At 41.2% G+C, this 26,347-nt stretch overlaps 1 protein-coding gene across 3 annotated transcripts in view; it reads right to left on the reverse strand.

The window, feature by feature from the left end:
* Positions 1–26,347, reverse strand: part of CLMN (calmin) — a 76,892-nt gene that overhangs the window by 12,512 nt on the left and 38,033 nt on the right. For 2 of the 3 annotated variants that reach the window (XM_055816518.1, XM_027777061.2), the window contains exons 2-8: positions 12,605–12,666; positions 9,918–10,013; positions 8,320–8,403; positions 5,005–5,097; positions 3,550–3,740; positions 1,563–1,756; positions 487–569 (exon numbers count right to left, since the gene is read on the reverse strand). In XM_055816518.1, the coding sequence (XP_055672493.1) occupies positions 487–569; positions 1,563–1,756; positions 3,550–3,740; positions 5,005–5,097; positions 8,320–8,403; positions 9,918–10,013; positions 12,605–12,666 (803 nt within the window). Of the gene's footprint in view, positions 1–486; positions 570–1,562; positions 1,757–3,549; positions 3,741–5,004; positions 5,098–5,465; positions 7,937–8,319; positions 8,404–9,917; positions 10,014–12,604; positions 12,667–26,347 lie in introns of those variants that run through there. The other variant, XM_055816631.1, reaches the window with a different exon arrangement.

Below are 26,347 nucleotides of genomic sequence, written 5' to 3' on the forward strand. Positions count from 1 at the left end.
CTTTAAGCTGTGGTTTACTTCACGCTTACAATGAGCGCTTTTGACTACTGCACTGACAGGATTCAGCCTCTGGTACCTTGTGTTTGATACGTGCTAAATTCAGATTGATTGTGGCCCTCAAACGTCAAAAGACAGAAGTCAAAATGAAATTCAAAGTCCAATGAATCATCATAGATGAAGGGATAAATTTCAGCCTTATTTAAGAGTAGTATAGCAAAGTAGTAAAGATCTGTGTAACCAGTTCTAACCACTGAAAGTTATAACTGGATGTGTTTAAAAGCACAATTCTACCTAAGCATTTTAGCAATCACCAATGAAAGCCTATTTGACTGGATTTAATGAAAATATGAAAAATTAAATCTGAGTTTGTGGTTTATTTTAAATAGCTTAGCAAGACACCTGGAAGATACATACAGCAATATCTGACTTTATTAAGTACATCAAAGCAAATTAAAAACATGATGTGATATAAGAGTAAACACATACCCCTTCCAGCTCTGGGAAATGTTCCAGAAACTGCGCCACGTATGTCACAATTGACTGTTCATCGGGTGATTCTACCATGATATCTATGGAGACAGATGCAAGAGGCTTGAGCACACATGGTTTTAAAATGCTCTTGAAGAGGAATAGATTGTCAGACATTTATCCTGCCTTTATGATGAGAGAAGTAACAGCTACACTTTTCTTTTTCTGACAAATAAGAAAAATACTTTCCACTGTTGATGGTACTCAAAAGAGTTCTCATCTTACTCACATTGATTTTTTCCTATTTCCAAACACATACCTAACCTGATCAGGGTCCCTTTTCATCTACCTTCATACTGTCATTTATGTTGATGTCACTAGACAGTGATCTTGTTGAGTGACAGCACAGAGGTTTATTTTTAGCAGGATGTCCCAGTCTTCTAACAGGTGACCCGTGAAAGTGCAAATAACCAATCTGTATCAATCATAAAATCAAGACCTAACACCTGTCTAGCAGAGTTCAGTAAAAAACACTGTAAAGCAGCTCCGTTTATATGCATATATTTCTATACACATACATGTATTTATATATGTAAAGATGAGCATACATATCTCTATATATGTATTGTAAAGGAAAAACTGGGAGATGTAAATACAGCTGAATAGATATCTACCCATTTTCCTAGTATGGCAGACTTGCACACTTCATCCTGGAGTGACATTTAGTCTCTGCAGACTGTAGGTGTCATAAAACAGTGCTGATGCAATGAGACACCTCTCAGCACAACAGGGTGGTGATTAATGCCCGCTAGTAGCGCCGATGTCACACAGCACCTAAACATTAACCAGGACCAGCGTACCTAGCTAAACGTATGGTAAGAGCTCTGCCCCCAGTAAGCTTACAGATATTACTGGAAGCATACGACTATAAGCCAGTGATCAATTCTTTTTTATTTTTCTTATCAATCAGCCCAACACACTGATCACATCAACAGCCTAATCACTGGGAGGCTTTTGGTAGGTATCACAACGCAATATTCATGAATTCATTACAGTTTCAATGTTACCCAACAAAGTTGATGTAGGAGTTTTACCTTCTGGTTCTAGGAGCCGAGGAACACCCAGCTTATTCTGTGCTATGCTGAAAGCATCCTCCAGGTTTTCTCGAGCTGATTTCTCCAGTGCTTGCTTCATGTCTACCAAAGTAGAGTCTATTGCTTTTATGACAGCTAAGAAAGCAAGGCCACTCCTCCAACTGCTGGTAAAGTCCTGAACTGCAACACCGTACCTAAACACAATTACATACAGTTCACATAGGTGGCTGTTACAAAATCCAAAGTAAAGGCATCATAATTTTCAAAGGCTCCTGAAAGTTAAATGTAAGGTTGCTGAGTTGCACTAGTCACATTTGAGATCTTTCTGGATTTCAAAACACGCTAAATAAGATCCATAAAACACATGGATTCACAAACTGGATTAGAGCGGCTAACAGCTGACATAAACCTGCTTGTAGGAAGTAGTTAGTAAAAACAAAGCCCTCAAGAACTCAGCAACCACATTTAACATTCACAAAACCGAATGTCTCTGTGATTCCTGTTTCTGTTGCTTTCCAGCATTTTAATATCATAGCTTAGGAAGACTGCCAAAACTCAAATATTTAAAAACATTAAGCACAAATGATTCACATTCCTGTGTACTAGGCCTTCTATAGGAGAAAATTGTGCTTTGCCAAATGCAAATGGGGTCAGTGTATGTATAAACCACAAGTGTGTTAGATGCCCAGAGTTTTGAAGGGAAGAAAAAAACCATCAAGCTTGCAATGAAATACAGCCCCAGAATAGAAAATCCTGCACAGGTCACTGGATAACGTGATTATAATGATGCTATTACATTTTTAATAGTGCAGTTGCAAGAAAAATTTTCTCCTATTAGACGTTTTCAATTTGTAATCTTTGACTGGACTGAAAAGTCTATGGCCTTTACTTCTCTGGTCCTCACTTTCCTTGTACCACCTCCCTGTTAATGGCAGTATCAGCATTATTTTGGGACTACAGCTGTGCTTCCTCTGTGGTCTGCACTGGCAGCACTGAACTATGGACCTCAATGGGACAAGTCTATCTGCACAACAAGCACCCTTAGCTTCACTGGAGATAACCAAGGGGTAATATGGCCCACAGGACAAAGTGTTTAGGTTGTAAATTTGTATCTTCAACACTAGACACAAAACATTTGTGTTCACAGGCAGATTTGGATTTCTAAATCCATAAACAGACAAAAATGGCAAATATTCAGCTATCCGACTTGTGTAAGTTTGAGCCATGCCCTCTTTAAAACTCTCTGGCAGTCATTGCTTCAGATAACAATATATGTAAAATACATGCCAAGCATTTACACAAGCACAAGAAGTCTTCCACTAAAGTTTTTTAATCCGACAGTAACTCTGCCAAGGTAAAGCATTAGTAGACAAAATGATTTGGTGAAATAACTGCTTTTTTATTAAAGAGGGGAGAGATGTTTTAAGCAATGGAAGTGGACCTAAACGTTAGACATTCATGAGAACTGATTTAAGATTTACCTCCTTCCCCTCTTGAATTCTAGGAACAATAGGGGCTCTATCCTTCAAGGCACTCTACGGTACACAGGCAAGCTCCCTCAGGGCTGCTGATTAATTTAAAAGGCTGTTGCTAAAGTATTTCAATATATTTATTTTTTCAGTTCACCCCTTGTTTATGCCTCCCCTTAAATTAGCAAAAGATACCAAACAGACTGCATGAAAGCCAAGGGGTAGGGGGAGGAGGCAATGATCCTGTTTTAAACCGTGCCAAGCAGATTTGTGCAAGTTAACATTTAACACTCAAATCATGAAGCCAGCAGCACACACAGCTTCAAGGTCAGATGGCTGCTGTAGACACAAGGCCGTAGTAATATACCCCCTTCAGAGACCGTGTGCTTGCAAACTTTGAAAGCAGACGAAGCCACAGCGCACAGTAACACACACAAGGGGCAGGAGAGAGAAAAGGGATTCAGCTTCAAAAAGGCAGGCAGCAAAACACGGTTTTACACAAGGGTTTGTTAGCTTACTTTCTGGTTTTCCTCTGAACCCAGATCAAAAGGGCTCTGATGGCTTTCCGCTGATCCTTCACTGTAACAGACATGTTTCTCTCCACACTGGGAGTGCTGGGGTGGGATGTGTCTGACTCTGGACCACTGGGCCCAGAAGACAGGCTGGAGGAGGAGGAGTTCCTGTTGAGGTTGCCTGTCAGCTCCTTAATCTGTAATAAAAGGCAAAACACGCAGTGCTCTGGTTTAACACTGGCTGCGTGGAGAACTCACTGCTTGTTTTCATGCAATCTTTAAAGATACCAGTGCCATAACTGAATTCTAAAAGGTAACTGTAGTCCTGTCCACTGTAACTCTCACCTCGGACTGCACAGCTGAGACAGCCAGCATCATCCCAGCTGGCAACCCCAGGGAACAGAACGGGCAAGGTTCATGATGAACTGAGCAAATTCACATTAAACAAAAAACAAAGAAACGTGTCCTTGAAAGAAAAGTTAGCTTAATTGAAATCGCTCTTTTCACAGAACTTGTTTAAGTGAAATATTTTTGGTCAAGAAATGGTGACCTGCAGCAGCACTCCTGTTCTTGGTCAGCATTTGAGTCCAAATTATCCACTCTGCTGCTTTTAGGTCCCCCATGCCCTCTGCTGCAGGGGTGACAGATTCTGGTCGCACCTTCTCTGCCTGTGAGTCTGTCTGGTCAAACTAGTGCTGTTCAGCTTGAGGAGCTCAGTCAGGGAGAGAAACTGCAATACAACTTTGAGATTATTTAACCTATAGCCACTTTTTAAATGAGCCCAAGAGAATGAAGGAGCCCTGCAGTCTTACAAGGCTGCAGAACCCTCCTGCCGTCACTCTCCGTTCGTTAGAATTTGTAGGTGCTGCCCAGAAGGTAATTTTCAAAATACATGCAGATTAGGGAGCAGTTTTAATCTAAGCCTGGGACTAAATCAATTTGCAGGATCAAATCAGTTTTTTCAGTTCCAGGCTCTTCAAGACCTTTCACTTGGCCATCTACATTAGTTGCGAATTTTTGCCATGTTGAGCAAGTCTCTGGAGATCAGTGATTCCACATGGAATTTCCCACCACACTGGACCAAATCCAGAAAAGGCTATTGAAAATAAACTGTGACCTGGAACCAAACCTGAGATGTTGGTTCAGATCCAAGGAATCTGGAACAGAACCCTGAGAAGGCACAGGAGAGAAGGAAAAGTAGTAATCTGAAGCTCTAATTCTGGTCCAAGTCAAACAAGGGCTTAAATTGTCTCCTGTTTACACCAAAACACGTCCAATGAAGTAAAATGAAAGCAGCTGCAGGTATTAAATTAGCCTATGTTAGGAGAGAAAAGCTCGGGTTTAGCATGCTTAATTATGTTCTTTAGGATTAAAAATCAATTTAAAAATCAGTATCCAGCTGGAATAGATTGATACCATAAAGATTGTTCACTTACAATTAAAGTATTCAAGTTTTATTACCTGAAAAAACAAGATTATATTCCATATTAGTCCAAGTACCAGAGAGGAATTTCCATCTGCTATTTCTGCTGCATCGATGCTAACAAGCTTTACCTGTAGAAGATCATAAATTCAGAGCTGAACTCAAAGAAGCAAGGCAAATGCAAATAATGCACTCAGACTACTGGCTATGTCCACAACAATTCCGCCACTGACTGGCCAGCCAAAAAAGCAATACTGGAATCTCGTGTTAATAATAATTTGCCCTGATCACAACCACCCTGCTCATGGAACTCTTATCTCAAACCCCCAGCACAGTCTGTAGAACCTAAGTGAGCCCAGTTCTGCATCCTCAGGACCACAAATGTGTTTCCTCCATACAAAAGTGGAACAAGATGGTGCCCTGTCCAGCAGATCCTATTCTTAAAAAATAGAGCGTCACTTCTTGCACAAAAATTAAAATCTTAATAGGATCTGCTTACTTCTGTTCTGCTATGCATCTCCTTTCTCCTCGCTAGTCTCACCTTACACAGCTTGTCACAGAGTTCTGATTAGATCAGTTAGCAAAGGATAGGGTTGCCTAATCCAAGCAAACTCTAGACTTTCCCACACGGAGGTTTCTTCCCCCTGATAACACCAGGATGTTATTCTCTTTAGACAACACAGACTTGGTTTTGGCAAAGGTCATGGAGGAGGGAGGAAGCAAGGAGGCTGTCAGTACTGCATACAGCACCCAGACTGAGTTAAAGGCCAGCATACAGCCCATTTATCACTTAGAAATCCTGTACATGATGAATCACTTAGCAGTGCTTTACCCTCCTGCCCCAGTTCCATAGAAGCTTACTCTGACGGGTTCCACCCACTGCGGTTTAATATCTAACCCTACCCTGAAGCTCTTGGCAGCCAAGGCATTTTGCCAACACTTTCATCACCACCCTTCACTAACCGGTTTGGTTAAACTGAAAAAAGGAAAGCAAAATAACTTTATCTAGTGGTTCACACAACAGTTTTCAATCTTAGCAAGAAGACACCTCTAGCTGTCATATTTCAAGGGTCAGATTTCTTGCTAGCTCCAAGGTATTTGGCATGGGAAAATCTCAAAAGACCTAGTACATTTGAATAGCAGCTTTTGCAAAATGGGGAGCATGTGGCATTTATTGCTAGGCTGCTCTCAGCGTCAGTGCTGTCCTCTCACTGCTGCTTATGTTTGTCACTCAGTTCAGCAGAGATACCCAGCTAGAATCACAGAGTGGTCAGGGTTGGAAGGGACCTCTGGAGATATCTAGTCCAACCCCTTGCTAAAGCAGGTTCACCTCAAGTAGGTTGCACAGAATCACATCCAGGCAGGTTTTGAATGTCCCCAGAGGAGACTCCAGAACCGCGCTGGGCAGCGTGTTCCAGTGCTCTGGCACTCTCAAGGTAAAGAAGTTCTTCCTTGTATTCAGGTGGAACTGCCTGTGCTTCAGTTTGTGCCCGTTGCCCCTTGGCCTGTTGCTGGGCACCACTGAAAAGAGCCTGGCCCCATCCTCTTGGCACCCGCCCTTGAGATATTTGTAGACATTGATAAGATCCCTCTCAGTGTTCTCCAGGCTAAGGAGGCCCAGCTCTCTCAGCCTTTCCTCACAAGGGAGATGCTTCTTTGCAGCCTTCCACTGGACCCTCTCCAGCAGTTCCCTGTCTCTCTGGAACTGGGAAGCCCAGCGCTGGACACAGCACTCCAGATGCTGCCTCACCAGGGCAGAGCAGAGCAGGAGGATCACCTCCCTCGACCTGCTGGCCACGCTCCTCCCAATGCTCCCCAGAACCCACCGGCCTTCTGGCTCATGGGCAACTTGCTGTCCAAGAAGATACTGGCTGCTTACTTTTAAGGGAACAAGAAATCCATACAAAAGTAGGTGGTTTAGCGCTAGTAATTAAAAGGCTGCCTGTGTCTAAGGCTTCTCCTGCTTAGCCTTGCTCATGAAGGTTCCAGGTTGTCCCCTAGTGAGGTCCTGGCAATCAGACAGGATTCAGCTGCAGCTCTGCAATGTGTTGATATCAACTGAGAGAAAAAATCTCATGTGCCAGTGGGCGTGAGCTGGATTTGGGTAGAAAGCATCAACTGGGAAACCACTTAAGAAATAGGCGAACATGTGAAATATTTTGTAGCAGTTCTACAGCAGGACATGTAGACATTTAGGGCTGGATCAGCCCCTGCTGGAGGAGTTTCCAAAAGGAGACTGGAATACCTGGAAGTTACTGGACAACTTCTTGACTTTTCACATCCTCTCCTGGGGAAAAAGGCAAAGGAGGTTAAACCTCCCACATCTACGAGGACATAAAGAGATCCACTAAGACCTCACATCATGCTCATACCTGCACTGGGGTTTGCAGCGACTCCTGCACGACTAGCACTGCTGCAGGATCCCTGGAGCAAGAGCTATGCTCATTGCAGGGAAGCAGCAAAGTAACATCAGTTGCTGCTGTGTCATTCCATGCATGGCAGGGTTTTGCCCCTGTGTGCACACACCGGATCCCTCCTCACCCGTAAAGTTTACACCCTGCTGCAGTCCTTTATAGGACATAGTCCAATATTTGTTCTCTCTTGTGAAAGATCTTGGTATACCATGCATACGAGTTCTTACATGGCTGGGACTTCTCTTGACCCCATTACTTCTCAATGTTTTTCAACAGCCTCAAGACACAGGTCACATCCATAGGGCTTTGGAATAAAGCCCTAATGGGAGAAATAAAAAAAGAAGAATGAATCATTTAAAGCTAAAAGGTCTGATCTTGCGTGGTCACTTACAACTTTAGGAAGTGATGTTGCAGTAGTGCCACACTGACTATGAAGGAAGTTATATCCTTATGAGGTTTTAATTCCTGGAAGTATGCATTTATGTCATGTTCCCAGATTTCATTTTCTCTTGCCTTTGACTCATGGTAAGTTGCTGCAGCAGTTTACCAGACAAATACACGATTTGTAAGATTGAAAGTATTTCTGATGAAAGTCAGTCATCTGCCTTCAGTGTAACTGAAGTAATGCCACTAAGACTCAGTTCATAAAAATTACTTTTCTTTTTATTTTCTTTTAATATTAGGCTCCTAATCCTTTAATCCTGCTGAAGTTTTACATTATAAAATGAACAAATAATCCTTGTTTTAGACTCTGTAGGTGTACTTGTTGTGCATTTTTATGTGGCTTTTCAGCCTTGCTGCTAAGGTAAGGCACCGTGCCTTTAAGCAGTACATTTCTCTTGGGTACATGCAGGCATTAGACTAGTTACAGTTACAACAATTACAATTTGCAACATGCATCAGGAGAAAATAGTAAGACCAGCCTTTGGAAATACTCACGTTGCTGTCCTCCAAGAACTTAAGTGCTTTAGCTATGTTGTTCAAACGAAAAATTCGATGGGTTGAAGATTTGTATTCATGCATCTAGAAGAAATAAGAGCCACACTGTTTTTAAAAATGGTGGAATTATTCACTGCATCATACGAAGCTTAAAAAACTACAAACAGAGGCAAAATAAGCTAAGGAAAACTATCTAGGTAAAATTATTGCCATCTCTTCTGATCAGAAAAGTGCTTCAACTACGTGATCTGCCCTTAGTGTAGCAAAACAGGGTTAGCAACCAGCTTTTCTGCTCTCCAGATGTTATCACCCTTTAGACCTGCCACGTTGATTATTTATGCAGTCACTCCCCAGCCATGTTCAGTCACAGGATCAAATTTACCTGAAAATTCATAATAATAGTTTTTTTTTTCTCTTGAGTTAAATTAAATGATCCTAATTAGGAAGCATGAGCAGTTTTCATAGCAGGCACATAGGTGGGAGGCAGAAACCTTCACTGGCAGAAATGAAACAGATTTGTTGTGTGCCTGTCTGCCTGCAATTCCTCTTTGGCACACTGTTTTTTCCAGATGCATGCAGGAACATTTACCTGCCAGTGCAACAAGTTTGGCCAGCTGACCTTACCTCCTTCCTTGCCCTCCTCCCTGACCTCCCAGGGTATAACCTCGGGTCTGTCATGATGTTTCTGCCCCTTCAACTCCTTTCCAGCCTGGCACTCTGCATTCTGTATGAACGCACACAGAGACACTGCTGCTTCTGCTACAGCTCCTCAAAACTGCAAGAATATTAAAAAACGGTAGTTCTGACCATGTGACCACAGCGGCCATACATGCTGCAGTACGCAGATGGTTCAGTCACTGAAGAGTCACTGCAAGTGCATCTGCAGTGGTGAGACAGCTGCAGAGCAGGTCTCTCTTATCCAAGTATGATACCCACAGAGAAGAGGGTACTTGCTGACAAGAATGATGTAGAAAGAAAACATGAAAGTCAACTGCAATTGGTCATTTATATTTGCACTGGGTGTTTCCATTTCTGGTATGTGAAACTTTATACAGCTCCTACCAAGAAAGGAGGAGAGAAAAAAATTCTGATGAGGGAAGCTTTGCCCTTCTAATATAGATCACATCAGTAAGACTAATGAAACCTGAGCCAGGATACCAGAACTAAACTCACAACTACACCAGGTATCAGCAGACCTATGAAGCATCATAATGATCTTAGACAAAATAGAAACAGAATTTATAGATTAAAAAAAGTAATACAGCAAATATGTCTTTTCTTAATAATGTGACTGGGGTGATCTCCAAATGGAATATGTGAGCATTAATGTATTAAAGCCTTAAAAACCCTGAGGGGTAGGAATGTTTACACTTATCACAGACCATTTACACCTCATTGTTTTACATTTCCTTGAAACCTAAGTTACAACTCAGGACAGCAACCTGTAACATAAGGAAATCTGAACAAAGTTGCTGAAATAACTACTATAACCAAGACATGGGACCAAATTCACCTTTATTCCTTGGATGTCTATACACTGTTGCTTGTAACACACAGAGCTCCATACCTACAGAGGTTTCTCCCTCTTGCACACATACCAGCTTTTGTCCTGACAGGACTTCCAGCAGCGCCATCAAGATTTTGCCATCTTGTATATCAATAAACAAGTCTTTCACTTTCAGAGGAGGCTTGCGCTGTGAAGAAAAGAAACCAGGTAGTTTTTAAAGCAGTACTGCTTGGTAAGTCATCATTATTTCAGAGCGTAAGAAGAATTTTACAAGACAGAGGCACTAGAAGTACATCTTAGCCTGCAGGAAGAAAGGGCTGACTATTATTCACATCAGTGGCAATTCTGTCCTAGGAACATCAGAGCTAAAACTCAGATGTGGTATTCTTGTAACTGAGATCAGACACGGACTTATTCCAGATTTCCTGTAACAGAATCTCACCCTAAATACTCTGCTTTAGGAAGCGACCACCCAAGGGTTGGATGCTGATCCCTTAGACTAAGTCAAGTCCAGCAGAAACAAATACCTCTTTATGCTGAAATAAATCCATGATCTAGCTGGCCACAATGACGTGTCTCCTCTGTGAGGTTTCTGGTGGTGCCATTCTGTTTCCCAGTATTTTCTAAGTACTTTAAGTAGCAACTTCTTGTATTGTGTCTCTCTCGTCTCAGCAAATCTCCAAAAGGAACCATCTCCTCACTTCACCAAGGTGTCTGATGATGTGTGCACTGTGAGGCACACAGCCAAGTAAGCTCAGCCCTTAGGGGTAGTCTCAGCTGCAGCGATTATACTCTGTTCAGGTGTTACTCACGTGTCCCTGAAGAACCCAATCTTTTTATCTTTGGTTGGGCAATGCACTACTGTTTGATTAAGCACTGCTTCTGGCAAACTGGGACCACACATTTTCATTACTAGCCTTTAATCTAAAAAAGAGTAAAAAACAATGCTTCATACTGAAAAAAAGCTAAGTATTATCCATTTCAAAATGAAATAATCTATATGAAAGCCTCAAACCCAAACCTTTTTTATTCTTTCAGTACTTAAGACAAGAACAACCAGAACTCAGAAGCTGCAGACTACTCCTGATTATCCCATGACCAGCAGAACCTCTCAAAAGATGACCCAGATAGGATGGTCTGCTCAAAAAGGGGACACTGCACACCTTAAGTTTCCTGAATAAGTACGAGAAGGCAACTTCACTGCTGCCTTTAAAAGAAGGAAGCCACTCTGCAAGAAGTGCTTCTTTGAGGATAAAGACAGAAGCCACCTTACTTCATGAGTGTCCTTGGGGAATCACCTGTAATTAGAGTGCTCTAGCAAAGCTCTCGTTATTTACATAGGTATGTTTATTATGCCACTTCCAGGAAAAACATTAATATAGCATCAAACTTTTGCCCTTTCTTCAGAAAAGCATTTTTCTTTGTTGAACCAGAGAGGAAAATAATTTGTATGCACTCCAGAGAAAACAGTTCACCTGCCCACAAAGTTTCTAAGACTTCATATGCTTGGCACAGCAGAATTAACAGCACCCTACAGGCTTTTTTATGATCTAATACCTTCTGTAAATCAAAGACCTCCTCCACAGTCACATACTTGATAACCCTTTTTGACAACTTCCAAAATCACAGTTAGTTGAAAGCCCTAGAGCCTGATTCATGAAGGCATCACGTAACAACGCCTTCGTTCTGAAAGACCTTTGGGAGCAATTGCTAGCCAAAACATTTTCAACCAGCCTTATTCTGATTTTCCAGTGAGATTTAAGAGGATACCTTTGTTCCTTCAGCAAGACTCACTGCAGAGTGGTGGACTTCAGCAACATATTTATGTGATGCTTTTCTTCTAAAACCCTTTACTTCACTACGTCTAAAATGCAATCACTTCCCAACAACTACAGGAGCTAGACTGAGAGTCAGCTTGTAGCCCAAACTTTGTCCCAGTCTGTACTTTATGAAATTTAGCTACAGATACTAAAAGCACTGTGAAGTTCAAACTCCAGCCCAAGCTGGGACTTCATCTAGATCAGGAAGCTGGTCTCATTCCTTGATCCTCCACTAAACATTGCTGCTGTCTCAGTAATATTAAGATTTTTTTTCCTCTTTTTTCATCCTCAACAGCAGGAAAGTTGTCCTCTGGATGGCAGGCTACTCAGGATAGTTAGTACTTACCTACTATCAATAAGAACGGTAAATTAAGTTCAATAGCCATATTATGGTGTGATTAAGAAACAATTACATCTTAAATTCCAAAACCAATTACATCTTAAAGTCCAAAAATTAGTTTTCTAACATAAGTAGGTATGTAAAGAGCCCATCACACAGCTCCTACAAAACATGACTAACAAGGAATGTTTCCTGTCTGCAGATGTGGGAAGAAGCCAGGTTCTGAAGAACATGTCTTTGGCCATGGTGCCTCAGATGTTTGACCTTCCAGGCCAAGGAAGAACACAGTCATCATCACCTCAGAGCAGCCTCAACCACATTTGATTTTATTTGGGTACATTCTATGGGGAAATTCCAGCCTCATTATAACAGTCAGCAGCATTAAAGACTTCAATGCACCTGAGATGAACTAAAGCCAGCCAAGTATTCATTGCACCTGAAAAGCAATTTTCATTTACCCAGAAACATGCTTTCAGCTTCCCCTCATTCCCCTCCAAACATCCCCATATGCACAGAAGTCAACTTTGTTTCCAAATTTTAACTATCAAAAGAATTAACTGCAATATGTCTATGGTTGTGTCCTTGTATCCCAATATCAAGACTGTTTGTCAGCCTTACCTTTCCCAAATGTAGATTTATCCATCTGGTAAAGGTCCTCTTCTGTACATTTTCCCGTTCCACTGGAAATATCAGAAACAAAAAACAGTACTTAAGTTTCCAGAAGAGGGAAAGCTGGTAGGAAATTTCAAAAACTGATGCCAAAACCCTCAGAATTCATGACAGGCCCTGTGAGTAAAACAAATATATGCCAAATCGGGAGATATAAGGTTGAGCTATGATATTTTATTCTATTTCTTTGCCCAGACATGATCTATATACTTGTAGATGCATTCTAAAGGATGTCAGAAGAAATCTCTCTTAGTTTTGCAATCTTCCATGTAGCTTTTGAGAGGTGAACATCCATGTGTTGTGCACAGCTCTCCAGTGATGTTAGCCTCTGAGCAGGCAGCTTGACCCTTCTATGTCAATTTATAGGATTATTACTCTGACACCCTCATGCAAATTGGGCTGGTGTGGATTCCAATGTACTTACTTGCATGCACAAGGAAACAAGATCACATTAGCCAACACAACAATTTTGTCTTCATTCTTATGAATGGAAAAGCCTCATCAAATCTCATATTCCCAAGCTCCTAAGCAGTGCATTTAAAATCAAAATTCCAAGTCCCTAAATTGAAAAGTCATTTTATTTAGATTGCAATAAGATGAGGAGTGCTTGTTCCTTGCCAGAAGTGCTGTATGCTAGGTGCTGTACAAACAGCTCTTGGGCCAGCTGACGAGTTTTTAATCACATCTGCCATTTCCTGAATCCATTTCCATAGTGAACTACAGCAAAAGTGTAAGGGGAATCATATTACTGACCAACTCTCATTTACCTTCTAATATAAAGAAGTAAACCATATATTTAATATAAATGAAGTAGACTGACAAAGTAATATTTCATTTTAGAGACAATTATTCTCGAGTGGTTCTCAAATTTCTCTTGAATTAAGGAAATCTGGCAATTTATGAACAAAACCTATTAAATCTAGTTATATGCTGTATTTCAATTTACTCATAGAGCATATCAAATACATTTTAAAACCATTTTGTGTTTCTTCAGCCCTACAAAAATAGCTAACCGATCTACTGGGAAATCACATTCTGTAAAAGTCAGGTTTGTTTTTATTGGTCAGACTAATTATAGATTAAGTAGTAGCTTCCGTAAATCAAACTAATATTCTTCTTTTTGATCATTTTAACTGAAGGGTCAGCAGTCTCTGATCATATGTATAATTGTTTTCTGTATTTTGATGCATTGGAACAGAGCTTTCAGCATGAATTACATCTGTCACCAATGGCTGTTCAGGCCTTTTAAGTCCTCTTGTTCCTGTAAAACCTGATTTTATGTAAGATTGGTTAAAAAAATTCATTACCCCTCAAGTGCTTTAGAAAACATGGAAAATGCCAAACTAATTATTGCTGTTGGCTTTTCCTTTAAAATATCTTAGAAGAATGTGCACAGATTTGAAACAGCTCTCTACAAATGACACTGTAAATTATATTACAGATCCAGAATATCTGTAAAAAACCCATAGCATTTACCACCTACAAATCTTGAAGTACGATAAACTAAGAGACGTTACATATTTCCTGGGCTTCCCTTCCTTCAGCACCTCGGCCCCACAACTGGCTTTCCATGCACTCACACATCCACGGCTGAGGAGCAGAAGTGCTATGTGTCACCTAGGGTGTAGCTTCCACAATCAATCTGTTAAAATTAACTTTGAGGGTGGGTGGAGGTTAATGTTCAGCCAGATCTGTTTCCCGATATACTTCTTTTCATTCAAACACATGTATTGGTGCAAAGGGGAAGGCAGAATGGGTGCAGGAGCTAGCAGCAGGCAACGGGGCCACCTCTTTCTTAAGCTTCTCTGAAATGCTCAGGAATGCTCGGATGGGCACTGCCAGGTTTTGGAGAGGACAGGAGACCTTATCAAATGGGCTGGGTATACAGACTTCTAATGTCTAACAAAATCAGAAAGAAATCACAGGAAGGTACACAGAAGCAAAATAAATATTTTCTGATTTCACCAGAGGCTTGGTTTCCTCGTTTTGGGTCCTATTTTTCATCAGTCACTTTGGCAACCTTCATTTTCAGGGTAAATAAGGATTCAAAAGAGAGCTGTGTTTATTTACAGATCATCCATAAAGCTAAGCACACATTGGCTCCTAATTTTGCTGCAGAAATTCTGCCATCGACGCAAATTAGAGGTGCACATATGCCTCAAAGGATGGGAGAGCCAAGCTGGTATTACTGCTTCAGGAAGCTCACATATGAAAAAAAAAAAAAGGGAAAAAAAATAAAGGAAAAAAAGCAAAAGCACATTCAGGAAAGCATTTGCATATATACACAGGTTTCTGACACGAAACCAGTGGACATTTCTACAGCAAATAGCCTCTTTCCCGTAAGAACGATAACCCCAGAATGGACACTATCTGATCCTGTAATAGTCTAAAGCAATAGTAACTGGACAGGGAACAGGAAAGGGGAGGAAATGCGTTTATAAAATCCCTAAGGCAGACAAACTCCTAATGCAGTCCATATGCTCAATGGTAGAGTTAATGGGAAAAGTTCAGCACAGGTATTTACCGATGTGTGCCTTTAACTGTTATTCTCCTCCAGCTTTGTGGACCTCCCAGTTTCCGTACAGCCCCTCTTCTCCACCACCTTTTCATTTGAGACGATTGTAGAGACTCTATAAACTTTATACAGTTTCTATAAATTAAATGGAATCTTTTTTTCTCCTTCGCACCTACTATTGTATAAAAGTGAAGAAAATCATTCAAGTCTAAAGTTCCTAGGCTTATGTATATAGTTTACTGAAACTGCACTGTGTTTACTGGGCAGCTAGAGAGCAATAACACCATTATAAAATAATAATTACACAGACCATATGGCTGGCCTGCACACAAATCTTATGCTGGAAAAGAAGGATGCCTGCTGTGAGGGTTTGATTCAAAGATCTAATGCTGGAACACAGTAAAAAGTTAGGAATTGCCATTTTGGTTCAGCTCAGATCCTGACATAAGAGAAAAGTCATAAAGAGAAATTTTGACCACAACACAGAAACTGAGTCTTCCCTATTCTTCCAATAAGCCCAACCGCAACGTGGTTTTCCACGGTAGGGTCTAAGATGTTGCAGAGGCACAGTATTTATATTAAAGTACACAGGTAAGGCACTGACTGGCACTAGCTGCAATAATTTAGAGGGGAAGAAACCCCTAGAGAAGGAAAAGGTTTACTGCTAGGATGATGAGCCTACTGCATAACCCACACAGTTCTCTACCCCACAACTGTGTTCTGGAGGACAGCAGAATTTGGCAGAGTTTGGTTCTGCCACCGTATCTGCACCCTAGTTTGCAAATAAATATTCACAAAGATAGATACTCGGGTCTGTCACATCTTACGGCAACGGCAACTAATTTGTCACCGAATAAAACTAACTAGTTCAAAAAGCACTTGGGCAAATTCAGGGTCAAGCTGTTAATGGACAAGAGAGTTCGGCTGCTCTCCTTTGTGGCACTGTTTCCTTCCCTACCAGCCTAAAAATTCCTCAGGCATTTCCTGCTAATGCCATTCCTTCCTCCTTCAGATCTCCTCAAAGGTCACTACTGTTGCAATACCTGCAAGAAGCCAATCCCCTAACAATCTCTACATTCAACAGCAAATTTGAGATAGCAAATATTGATTTCCTTTTAAATACTATTTATTCTGTTGTTGTAGAACAAGTTACGAATAATTCTCTGAGGCACACCACCATGGGGCTGGGCACATGAAGGAACTATGAAATGTGGAAGCTGATTTGAGTGGAACAATTGTCGGTGTGTAATTACATGGCTTCAGAAAACTGCTTGATTTGCATGTATGGATATTACTCCAAAGCAAAGCAGAAGGTCACTTAAATTTATTTCCAAAGCTATTAGCATTTCATCCAGGATATCATCATCAGATGATGTTAAAACCTTCACAACAGGCCAAGCTGGCTTTTAAATCCACTTGCAACTTACCTTCAAGACATGTTGCTAACCACTAGTTTTATAACACACACAAAAGCCAGCTTCCTTGTTTCTACTGCAAGTTATAACCTCTATAGATACAAAACATACCTGTTATTAACATTAAGCAACTTTTCAAGACAGAAGTGGTGGTGTTGGCCACCAGACTGTGACAGAGGATGCTTTGACTGCCCTTGGCTTCAGAGGCAATAACTTGTGAGGAGAATCGTCCTATATCCACTTCATCAGTAACCAGTGGCCAGCCCAGAACCAGCTCATAATGTGTATGGCTCTGGAGGTATCTGAGCATCTACCAAAGTCTTGCATCAGGAGAAAATGGCACTTCTGATTACACAACAAAAATATATGAGCAAATGTATGATATTTAACTACAGCCTAACGCCAAGATGAAGCATGGTTCATACACCCTAAGTCCTGGGAAATGCAAATCCCTCTCCTTCTGCCTTCTTCACCCCAGAACCCTGGTTCACCTAGCCAAGCAACAGTCTGTAATGAACACACATCAAACAATCTACTTTTGAATTACCCCAACTCCAGGCCATTAAGTAAAACAAGAAGCGGATTTTAGCCTGGGCTTCATGATGTTCCTACACTGTGACTCTGCCTAGGTATTTCCGATTACTAGTCATTATACCATCAAGTCCAGATACTGTTTTCTCTGCAAACTTAATGTTCATGAAGGAAGCCAGACTGACACCTTCGAACTAAAATTGCTCATGTGCTGCCTGCAACGTTCCAAGTTTGTGCTACTGTGTCTCAAACACTGAAAAGTGTGTTTCCAGACGTGAAAGCCCATGTTGTTTTTACAGATCATGACCAGGCTGCCAGCAATACCATTAGCTAAAGAGAACTTCTTAGGTTTTTGGTTTAATTACGTTCATTAGACCCAGACTGATAGCACTGACTAGCCAGGGTGGATTTTGGTGTCAAACCAGCAAAAAAAGGGTGACGTCTGACTAAGATCTGCTTCTGTATACAGCGCAGCTGGGACATATGAATCCTAGCATGCTGTTCTACATTTTTTTGCTGTTCTACCTTTTTTTGCCTATATCGATGCAAGTAATTGCATATCCCTCACAGGCAAATAAAGGCCATGCTACTGGTTATCATATGCAGTCAGCCATTAGATACAGAATGTCGATGTTAGGTATGGGGTACCAACCAACAGCTGTAAGGAAACACAGACCCTTGTCCAGGAGAACTTTTACTGTTCAAACAGAACAGGTGGGACAAAGTCCAGATGCACAGACAAAAGACAGGGCACATGCAAGCAACACATCCAACACAGGAAGGGTGATTAGAGGTGAGCTGTAACAAAAACAAAAAAAGGGGGGGGGGGGTGAGAAGGGGAGACTGGGTGGGGGGTAGCAACTGACAGCAAAGCGAATGGAGACTTTAAGATGAAATATGTAAAGTAGGGCAGGGCTAAGTGCATGTAAATATTCTACTTTTGCTTCACTGCAACACAGAGTTACATTAAACACATTGAACTATGAACCCTCAGAGACTTCATCTGTATTATATACTTTCACAAGAGGCTGAAAAAATAGCTCACAATATAAGACAGCGTGTAGGAAAACACGTTCCTCTCCAGTCTATATGGTGCAGTCCAGCTACATTGCTCAGTGAGCACTCGGTACTTACAAGAAAATCTCCATATTTGTAGGGGTGTGAATTTTAATGGAATAATCAAAGTATAAGCAACAATTTTATCCAAACTGCCCACAAAATTCATTTTATAAGCTTCTGAATTCCAGGGAATTATATATTTTCCTTATGCTTAAGAAACCCCCAAACAGCTTAGAAGAATTTTCTTTTTGATCTATACAGGGGTTGAAGGCTTTGTTGTGTACCATATGCCAATTTGATGTAATTTGGAGCACATGAAATACTAAATCTTAAAAACTCTGGTTTTCTAAAGGAAACATTAACTACACTATATAATGTGAGAATGCTCTCAAGTTACCTCCTATGAAACAGGGCCTCTAAGCCTTCCAGATGAAGTTGTTAAGTTAATTGTTTGTTGAAACTAACCCATTTATTAGGGTCCTTATTAAATTTCTATGGCAGGTGTTGAAAGCTTGAGGCTTTTTCATTCCATCAAAGTTGCAGAGTCTGAGTCTTAGTGGTTTAAAATTCTTTAAAACTCAGGTTGGTGCTGAAGAACACAAACATCGCACCATCACAGGCATTACATTTTCATTAGCTGCAGCTAAACAGGTTTCTTTTGGAGTTCAGTGTCTGGTTATACCAAAATATTTACTGCTGCAATTGGTATATTAGGATTACATACACCAGACAAATATTGCAGGATGAATATGAGATTTCTAAAAAACTCTTAGTGCTTCAATCCTCACAATGTCTGAGACAGATGTTCCTCTTACCAAAGTATTAGAAAGATGCATTTACTTGTAAATTCTACTGGGCTCTGGAAGAGAAATCCTACATAAAATATTACTACTAGAGCTGATCAAAATAGCTTGCAATGAGAGGGATTTATTTCCCTCCCCTTGAAAACTAATTTGGTCATGGCAGATGGTAGAGATTCCCCTCCCTGTACCCTTCAATCACAAAGCAAACATCTTTGTTCTCATAACTTTTTATACACATGGAAAATGTTATTGAACAGATTAACAAAATTTCTCATTTACATACCAGGAATGTTCTTATGAAACAAAAACTGACAATTTAAAAAAAGAGGAATACCATTCTGTTCTGAACACTTTGAATGAAACAAACCAGTGTTTACTGGGAAGGTTACTGGACCCAACAAAGTAGTAATTCGGTTAAATTCAGTGGGTTTGGAACTGATCTAACAAGTGATTTAAGTGTCGATCCAGCAAGGGGTTTTCAGACTCTGCACACCTTTTGTGGTATGTTACATCTGTACAAGGAGTGAAATACCTCCTTCTGTACGTGAAAATTAACAGGATTTACTATTAGCAGCAATGGCATTAGGAGCGATGCATATTTACAACATCTTGGTTTGAGAGTTGCTCCTAGCCCAGGGTTTGCTGTGTTACAGTGCCATTTGCTGCACTAGTACTAGTTTCTACAAACAGTTCACCTCCTCAGTCTGCTGATGTTTCTTGGGAATATTTAGGTCCCCAGGTCTGCAGTGGACAAAATGCACAACGCTTGCCATTTCTGGAGCGTTGAACTCTGCTTCAAAGGGCAATGCTTAACTTCAGTTTCAACCTCTTGCACCTTTTCTACCTACTTGAGTATATCAGGTCTGATTCTCTTCACTTGCCCAAAAATAAAATCAGGAGTGCCCTTCTGAAATGAACAAAATTATAGTCACTGCATTCAGCAAGGTACCAGTTCACCCTCTCTTCTTGTTACTTAGAGGAATGGGAATGGCTCCTGAATCAAGTTCAAATCAACATGGTTTTACCAGCACTAGCACAGCCCTTTCCCTCCCACACAGAAAAGAATGCCTTGTACCTATACCAGTATTCATGTGTCACTCCTAACTGAAGATCTCTGTGCTCATCCTTTAGCACCTAAGAAGAAAACAACATCTTCCAGAGGCCACCCTACCTCAACCAAGTAAGGGCTAGTCACAAAGTCCAGGCTTTTTCATCTCCACTGCTCTGCATTTATCCTTGTTTGCTGTGGCAAACCTAGAAAGCCTAGACTGTGAAAAATTCCTTTTGTTTATGTTTTTTTCCTTCCAGAAAGGAAAAAAATCCATTTAGCTGGTTAATTTTGTTGAGACATCCAACGCTGAAATGCAGTAATATATTCTGGTTTACATCAGTTCTGACAAACGTGCTAAAGCCTGAATAATTTGAGATGAGAAAAAAAGCCCAACAAAACCCACACTATGTGTCAGGGTTGTTTCTTGACATTCAGGGTCAGATGAGAACTAGCATGGGCCTAGAGTCCCACTGTTCCCTGTGTCCATCAGTTAATGTTAATAAGTTGGTGGTTAACTGTACTTCAATGCATTTGAAACCACTGTAACTGAATTTGCGAGTAGAAGGAATAAAATGCAGGCACAGGAGATCTGCAACACATCCACTTCCAACAGAAGTCCTGGGCAGCTTCCTGAGCTCCTTTACAGGAGTCAGCCTTTAATACAAAATTTGAACTCTCACAATTAGTAACCAGGACCTTCAAAGAACGACAGGGTGGTACAGAAGGGCTGAGGAGACAACTGCTGGAGACGTATAATCTTCCTTGGAATTTGCCTTTACCTGTGGGAAACTTGTACTTAGTAGTTTCCTTTCCACAATCGGGTAAGGAAAAGCAACCACAAATGTGGTGTGACACAGAACTACCTTGCAGAAGCCATGAAATCACAAAGAATTGCTTATTGGGGTGCCTGTGGCTTCTGGATTTCTCCTTCCTGCTTCCCCCATTGTCCCCAAACAACTCGGGGACATTACCCAGCCAGTACATTACCCAAACCAAGAAATGCTTATGAAGCCTTCTGGACAGGACACTGCAGCGCTAGGAGAGGTTCAGAAGTAAAATGTGATTACACATGTGCAGTACTGCAAAAACAGTATTGAAAGCCAGAAAGGGTAACCCACTGCACGGACCACCAAAACCTACTGCAATGTTCAAGAAAGGCAGCAGCCTCAGATGGGTGTCCCCAGTGAAAAAGACACAGAATCACACTGCATTCTGCCTTTCTCCCACTTATCCATCCCTTTAATATCTCCTATCAAAGCCATTAAGCGGCACAGAAGAAACAAAACGAGGACCATGGTAGTCAGATGAATATTAGAAACATGCAGAAATACATGCAACTCCAATAGCAAAAGACTGAAGAGATTTGCAGAGATTAATATTAACTAGCACAAAATCCTGTGGCTTTGAAGGAATAAGCAGATGCTTTGTCCATTGTCGGCCAGACACGTGATCTGAAGCAGAAGGTACAAGACCATTCTTTGAGGGATGGAGAGGAAAACAAAACCAAAAACACAACACAAGAGACGGCAGCTATGCTGTAAGGTGCTGTGTCGCAGAGCAAGGCAACTGACATTTAAAAATGGATGAAGGCAAAGTGTAAGCTGCCAAAGTTAGATTAAAATGGCTAAAAAGCTGAACTACTGTAGAGGTCCTTTTTGAGATGCATTGTAAAATGCAAGAGCCTAGCAGCAACCAGTGGATACTTCTGAGGAGTTGCCATTTGTCTTAAATGACCTTCTGGGAAGTATGCTTCAAGAGTTACGCCTGCTTATCCAAGAAAAGTGTAGCTGCCACAGAAGTTACAGCCACATCAAGAACAGCAAAATTCTGAGCGTCCAGCTAAGTCAATCATGTAGCCTCCCGCCCCCACGAGACCCTGACCCTAACTCTGTCCCCCTCTAACCGTAACACAGGCTTTGTGGGCAGCATAGCAGAAAGCCTGGTCCCCTCTGCACATTGGTGAGCATTGCTTTAGGTAGCACACAGAACCATGAGTTGGAAGTCCTGGGCGTTACTCTGCGTGATGCTATCCAGCTGCCAAATGTTAGCAGAGAAACTATTTTTCTGAAGTCAGTAGCAGTCTTTCTTTTGCTCCAGCAGGCTTTCAGACCAGGCTATAATGTGTGAAGATCGTTTGGAAATAGCATTGGCACAGCTTCCCAATTAATCAAAACTAGAAGGTGTCAGACAAAATCTTGGACTGGGCTTGGAATGAGGTGTGCTATAACACTCAGGATCCCAGTTCTTCCCAAGAGTCTCCCAGAATGTGGCAGTGACTGACTGAAGCTCTTCACAGAGCTCCACATTTTCAGCTGTATGCCGGAAGGCAGGTTTCAGCAAACCTGTCAGGATGAAAACCCAAGGAAAAGAAATGTGTATACAGGTTTTTTTGTTTTGAGGCTTCAACACTAAAATAGTACCATTTTACAGCATTAAACTAATGCCGTCAAAAGACCAGAGCACAATGAGCTGTAGACTCTGCGTACATCTTCAACATGACACTATCATGCCTCCTGACTCTGTCACTGAATAGTTCACCTGTAGCCTCCAGGACAACAACCACCTTTCTACTTATTTTTTGCAATTCTTTTCTGAAATTCAAACATGAACATGGCAGGAATCATGAAAATTCACCCTTTCTCTTTCATGGCCCACACAGAACATCCACCCGGAAGAAAAAGCAAATATAAAAGAATTTGGACTTAAGTGCCAAGCAAATATTTGTGTTACTTATGGGCTTTTCCAGAAACAAAATTTACCAGAGAGGCATTCCTCATGTACAGTATTACTCATAGCAAGACAATCTTCTTTCAAGCAAACAAACTGTTACAACATAGCTAGGTGTTACAGCACCTTCAACCTGATGAGCTTTGTGATCCTCCTTACCAGACTTCACACCTCTGGGGACAAGACGTAGCATTGTGTTGTGTAGCAAAGGAGAAAAGGGGACCACCAAGAGCTTCAGGGACTAATTACCATGCAAGCAACAAGCTCTTCCTTTAATATACTCAATGGTTCTCATATGGTATCATATCTTTCCAAAAGGCAAGTTTAAAAAAAATAAAGCTCATGGAAAAAACACGTATTTTGTGGCTTTGAACTGTGCTCAACATGCATAACGATCCCTCCTGAGATGGATTTAAGAGATATACTTCAAAATGGAACATAAGCCATTCTATTTGCTATGTTAGCTTGTACTCAGAACAGTAATCAGACATTCCAGAGAAAGGTGGACCTTCAAATATATGTCATAGTCCACAGCACAAGAGGAATAAAGGCACTTTGGAAAGAGAAGGAGTTTTTGTCAGAGGGTCTGGCTTCTACAGACCACCCTTTGAATCAGTCTTCTACTTATATTTTTATTTCAGTGCCCATTGAAGTTGTTTTTTCCAAGCTTCCTGGTACTCTTGGCCACTCCTGAAGACTATTAGAGAGATGAAGACAAGGAACCGTTCAGTCACTGCAGCCTGCTTGGTGGGACTTCCAAGCTGCACCATGCAGAAGCGTAGTTCTACATACCCTTTAACCCAGTACAGATCTGCACTGCCACTAAGAGGCTTAGTAAACACTTCAGCCACGGACAGCACAAGGGAGTCAAACAGCGTTTTGGTAGCAGAGCTGTCCTGCTGTGTACATCAGCCCCTGGCCTGAGAGCACTTATATATCTAATAACACTACCCTATTAGCTCACTCTTCCATCCCCCAAAAGCTTTTGAACTGCCTTGCATCTCTCACCCCAAGCCTGAATGACAGGATTCTGGTTAATGTGTGTTCCTTGCATTTTTTTATCCATTTGCCACATCAAATCATGAATGTCAATAATGGGATAATGAATAATGGGAATAATGCAGAGCATGAGGACTGACAGCATTCCTACTGCTGTAGGAGTCAGAACAACTCTAATCAGTCAGCTCCTGTTCTGTCTCTTTTCTCACTCTGACAGGCACAACGGCCAATTCCAGCACAGAGGACAGCTGGTATGTGCTGGCTATGGCCAACAGGTGATGCATCCACCTTCTTCAGGCCTGCAGGTACCTACAGAGCTGGAATGTGCATGCTCTCCAACAGAAAGATCACTATTCGGCCTCCATTTTTCTTCATCTGTAGGATGTGAGATGGATGGATAAGCAACTGAAGAGGACAGTGAGGACACTGCTGCTTTTGGGACTACACACTCCAGTTCCTTACAGCAACTCAACTGGACAATCTAGTAAAACAGGAAAAGACACCTAAAGCACGAGGAAGGCTGTGTTGCATGCAGCCTCTGACATCAGCAACACCTTATCAACAACACTGAGATCAGCTGAGCTAATACAAGCATGGACATTTGAATTCTTGGTGAGAGAGGATGATCAGATTCTTTTCACTAAGGTCGTGTCTATGGCTTAGACTTAGAGACTTCAAAGCTGGTTTAGTACTATTTGTATAAGTCTTGTATAAGATTCTTACAAAACCCCCATGTATCTTGCAGAGCTGTATTAGAGCCGTATCAGAGCCATTCAGTCTTTGCGTGGTGTTTTAAGCAGAGAAGCTTTTGCAGATGGTCAAGGTCCTGTGCAGCAATCGGTGCGTTGCCTTGCTCACACCATTCAGCAACTGCTTAGCTTGGAGAGTCTGGTTTTAAGGTGAGAAGCTTAACTCTTGTGAACAGGATCTATTCTTTACAGCTGTATGAAATGGCCTGAGGCAAATCAATTATTTCAGGAATATGAGACCTAACTCGGGAGTTTCAAGAGCCTGAGTCAATATATCACCAATATCTGTCATTTTGGGGTCATGGAAAGACATTATTACATCTTCCAAGGACTGTGGCAGGCCTGGAAGTGTGCATGGCAATGAGCTTCATCAAAGCACTCACAGCACACAGGGTACACGCAAAGTCAGACCAGAGAATTGCATAATCATGACTAAAACAACATGATCATACAGCCAGTTCCCCTCAAGATTAGAAACACAATGAAATCTTCATAGAGAAAAAAAAATAATCAGGAACACAACTACCTGATTGCAGCCTCTTGCATGGCAACAGGGGAACAGTAAGCCTTTAAGCAAAAGATGCTACTTTGAAACTGAGGTATCATTAAGAAAAATAAAAGGATTCCCAATGCCAGACAGCATTTAGACTCTGCTACAACGTATTGCATGGAAGGTCACGGGTACCAGAGTATGACCTCTGTTAAAAATTACTATGTAGAAGATGGTGAGGAGAGGCCTAGAGTCTTAAATGTCTGAAGGAAACCCTTTGAAACCTTAGGCAAATTTCCATGATCTGTGTGCTTCTCAACTTTAACAGTAGAATCACTCATGGTATTGAAAGGATCTTGAAATTAAACACACACACACTGACTGTAAAGACAGGCAAATACTCTTGGTGACAACTACACAGTCAGGCCCTAATGTTTATAGAATAAGCAATTCATAAAATGATTTCTGTGATGCATCTATCTAACAATATCATAACTGCTGATCAGTAACATCATTTACCCAGCCAAGAAAGGAATGCCAATGGGACAACAGTGTGTCACTCTTGTGCTAGTTTTGTTTGCACTTGTATAAAGTTCAACCTCAGTGCAGTGAAGCTGTAAAGACAGCAACACTTTTTACTTACTAACTCTATGATACTGGAAGTAACCAAGGAGAAAAAGTACAACTGAACTTCATCAGCAGACCATTCTTCCCTTGCTCACCAACATGACATTCATAAGCAAGTCACTGGAAAATTCAGGATGGGGATTTTCTTTGGTGTAAGTTCACTTGCAAGAGAGTGAAACTTTTCATGATGATCTTTCAGTTTATTTCTCCATTAATTATAATGACTGCAATTTAACTGTAAGAATGGCTTTGAACCTGTACCTTCTTTATTCCAATTTATTTCTACAGCTGCAGAATTACATTGTTTAACTTTTCTTTCTTAAGTGGATTTCCTTTGGCTTTGGCTCCCATTTAATAAAGTGACGAGTTTACTGAAAACAGCCTTTGCAGTTTCAGTGGATTAGTTCGGTAAAGCCTAACTTGATTGAAAAATAACTTCACTCCGTGTTGCTTTACTGCCAGTCAGCTCACACTATTGACTACAGCTGTGTCTGGCTGCCAGACCAGTTATTTCACTTTTTGTTTGTTTTCAAACGGTCAGCAATAGCAATACCAATAACATGCACGCTCTTCATTTTCATGTTCTGTGGTGTGTGCAGAGGAGGTGTGACCCATCTGAGTGGAGACATCTTGTCAGAAGAGGGTTTTTCCTGCTTTGATGGGGATCAGCAGGTGATAAAAGCAAATATGGACCAAAGACAGTAATACAATTACTTACAATTCCAT

This window comes from Falco peregrinus, chromosome 1, assembly GCF_023634155.1.
Source record: "Falco peregrinus isolate bFalPer1 chromosome 1, bFalPer1.pri, whole genome shotgun sequence".
In the NCBI taxonomy this organism is placed as follows: domain Eukaryota; kingdom Metazoa; phylum Chordata; class Aves; order Falconiformes; family Falconidae; genus Falco; species Falco peregrinus.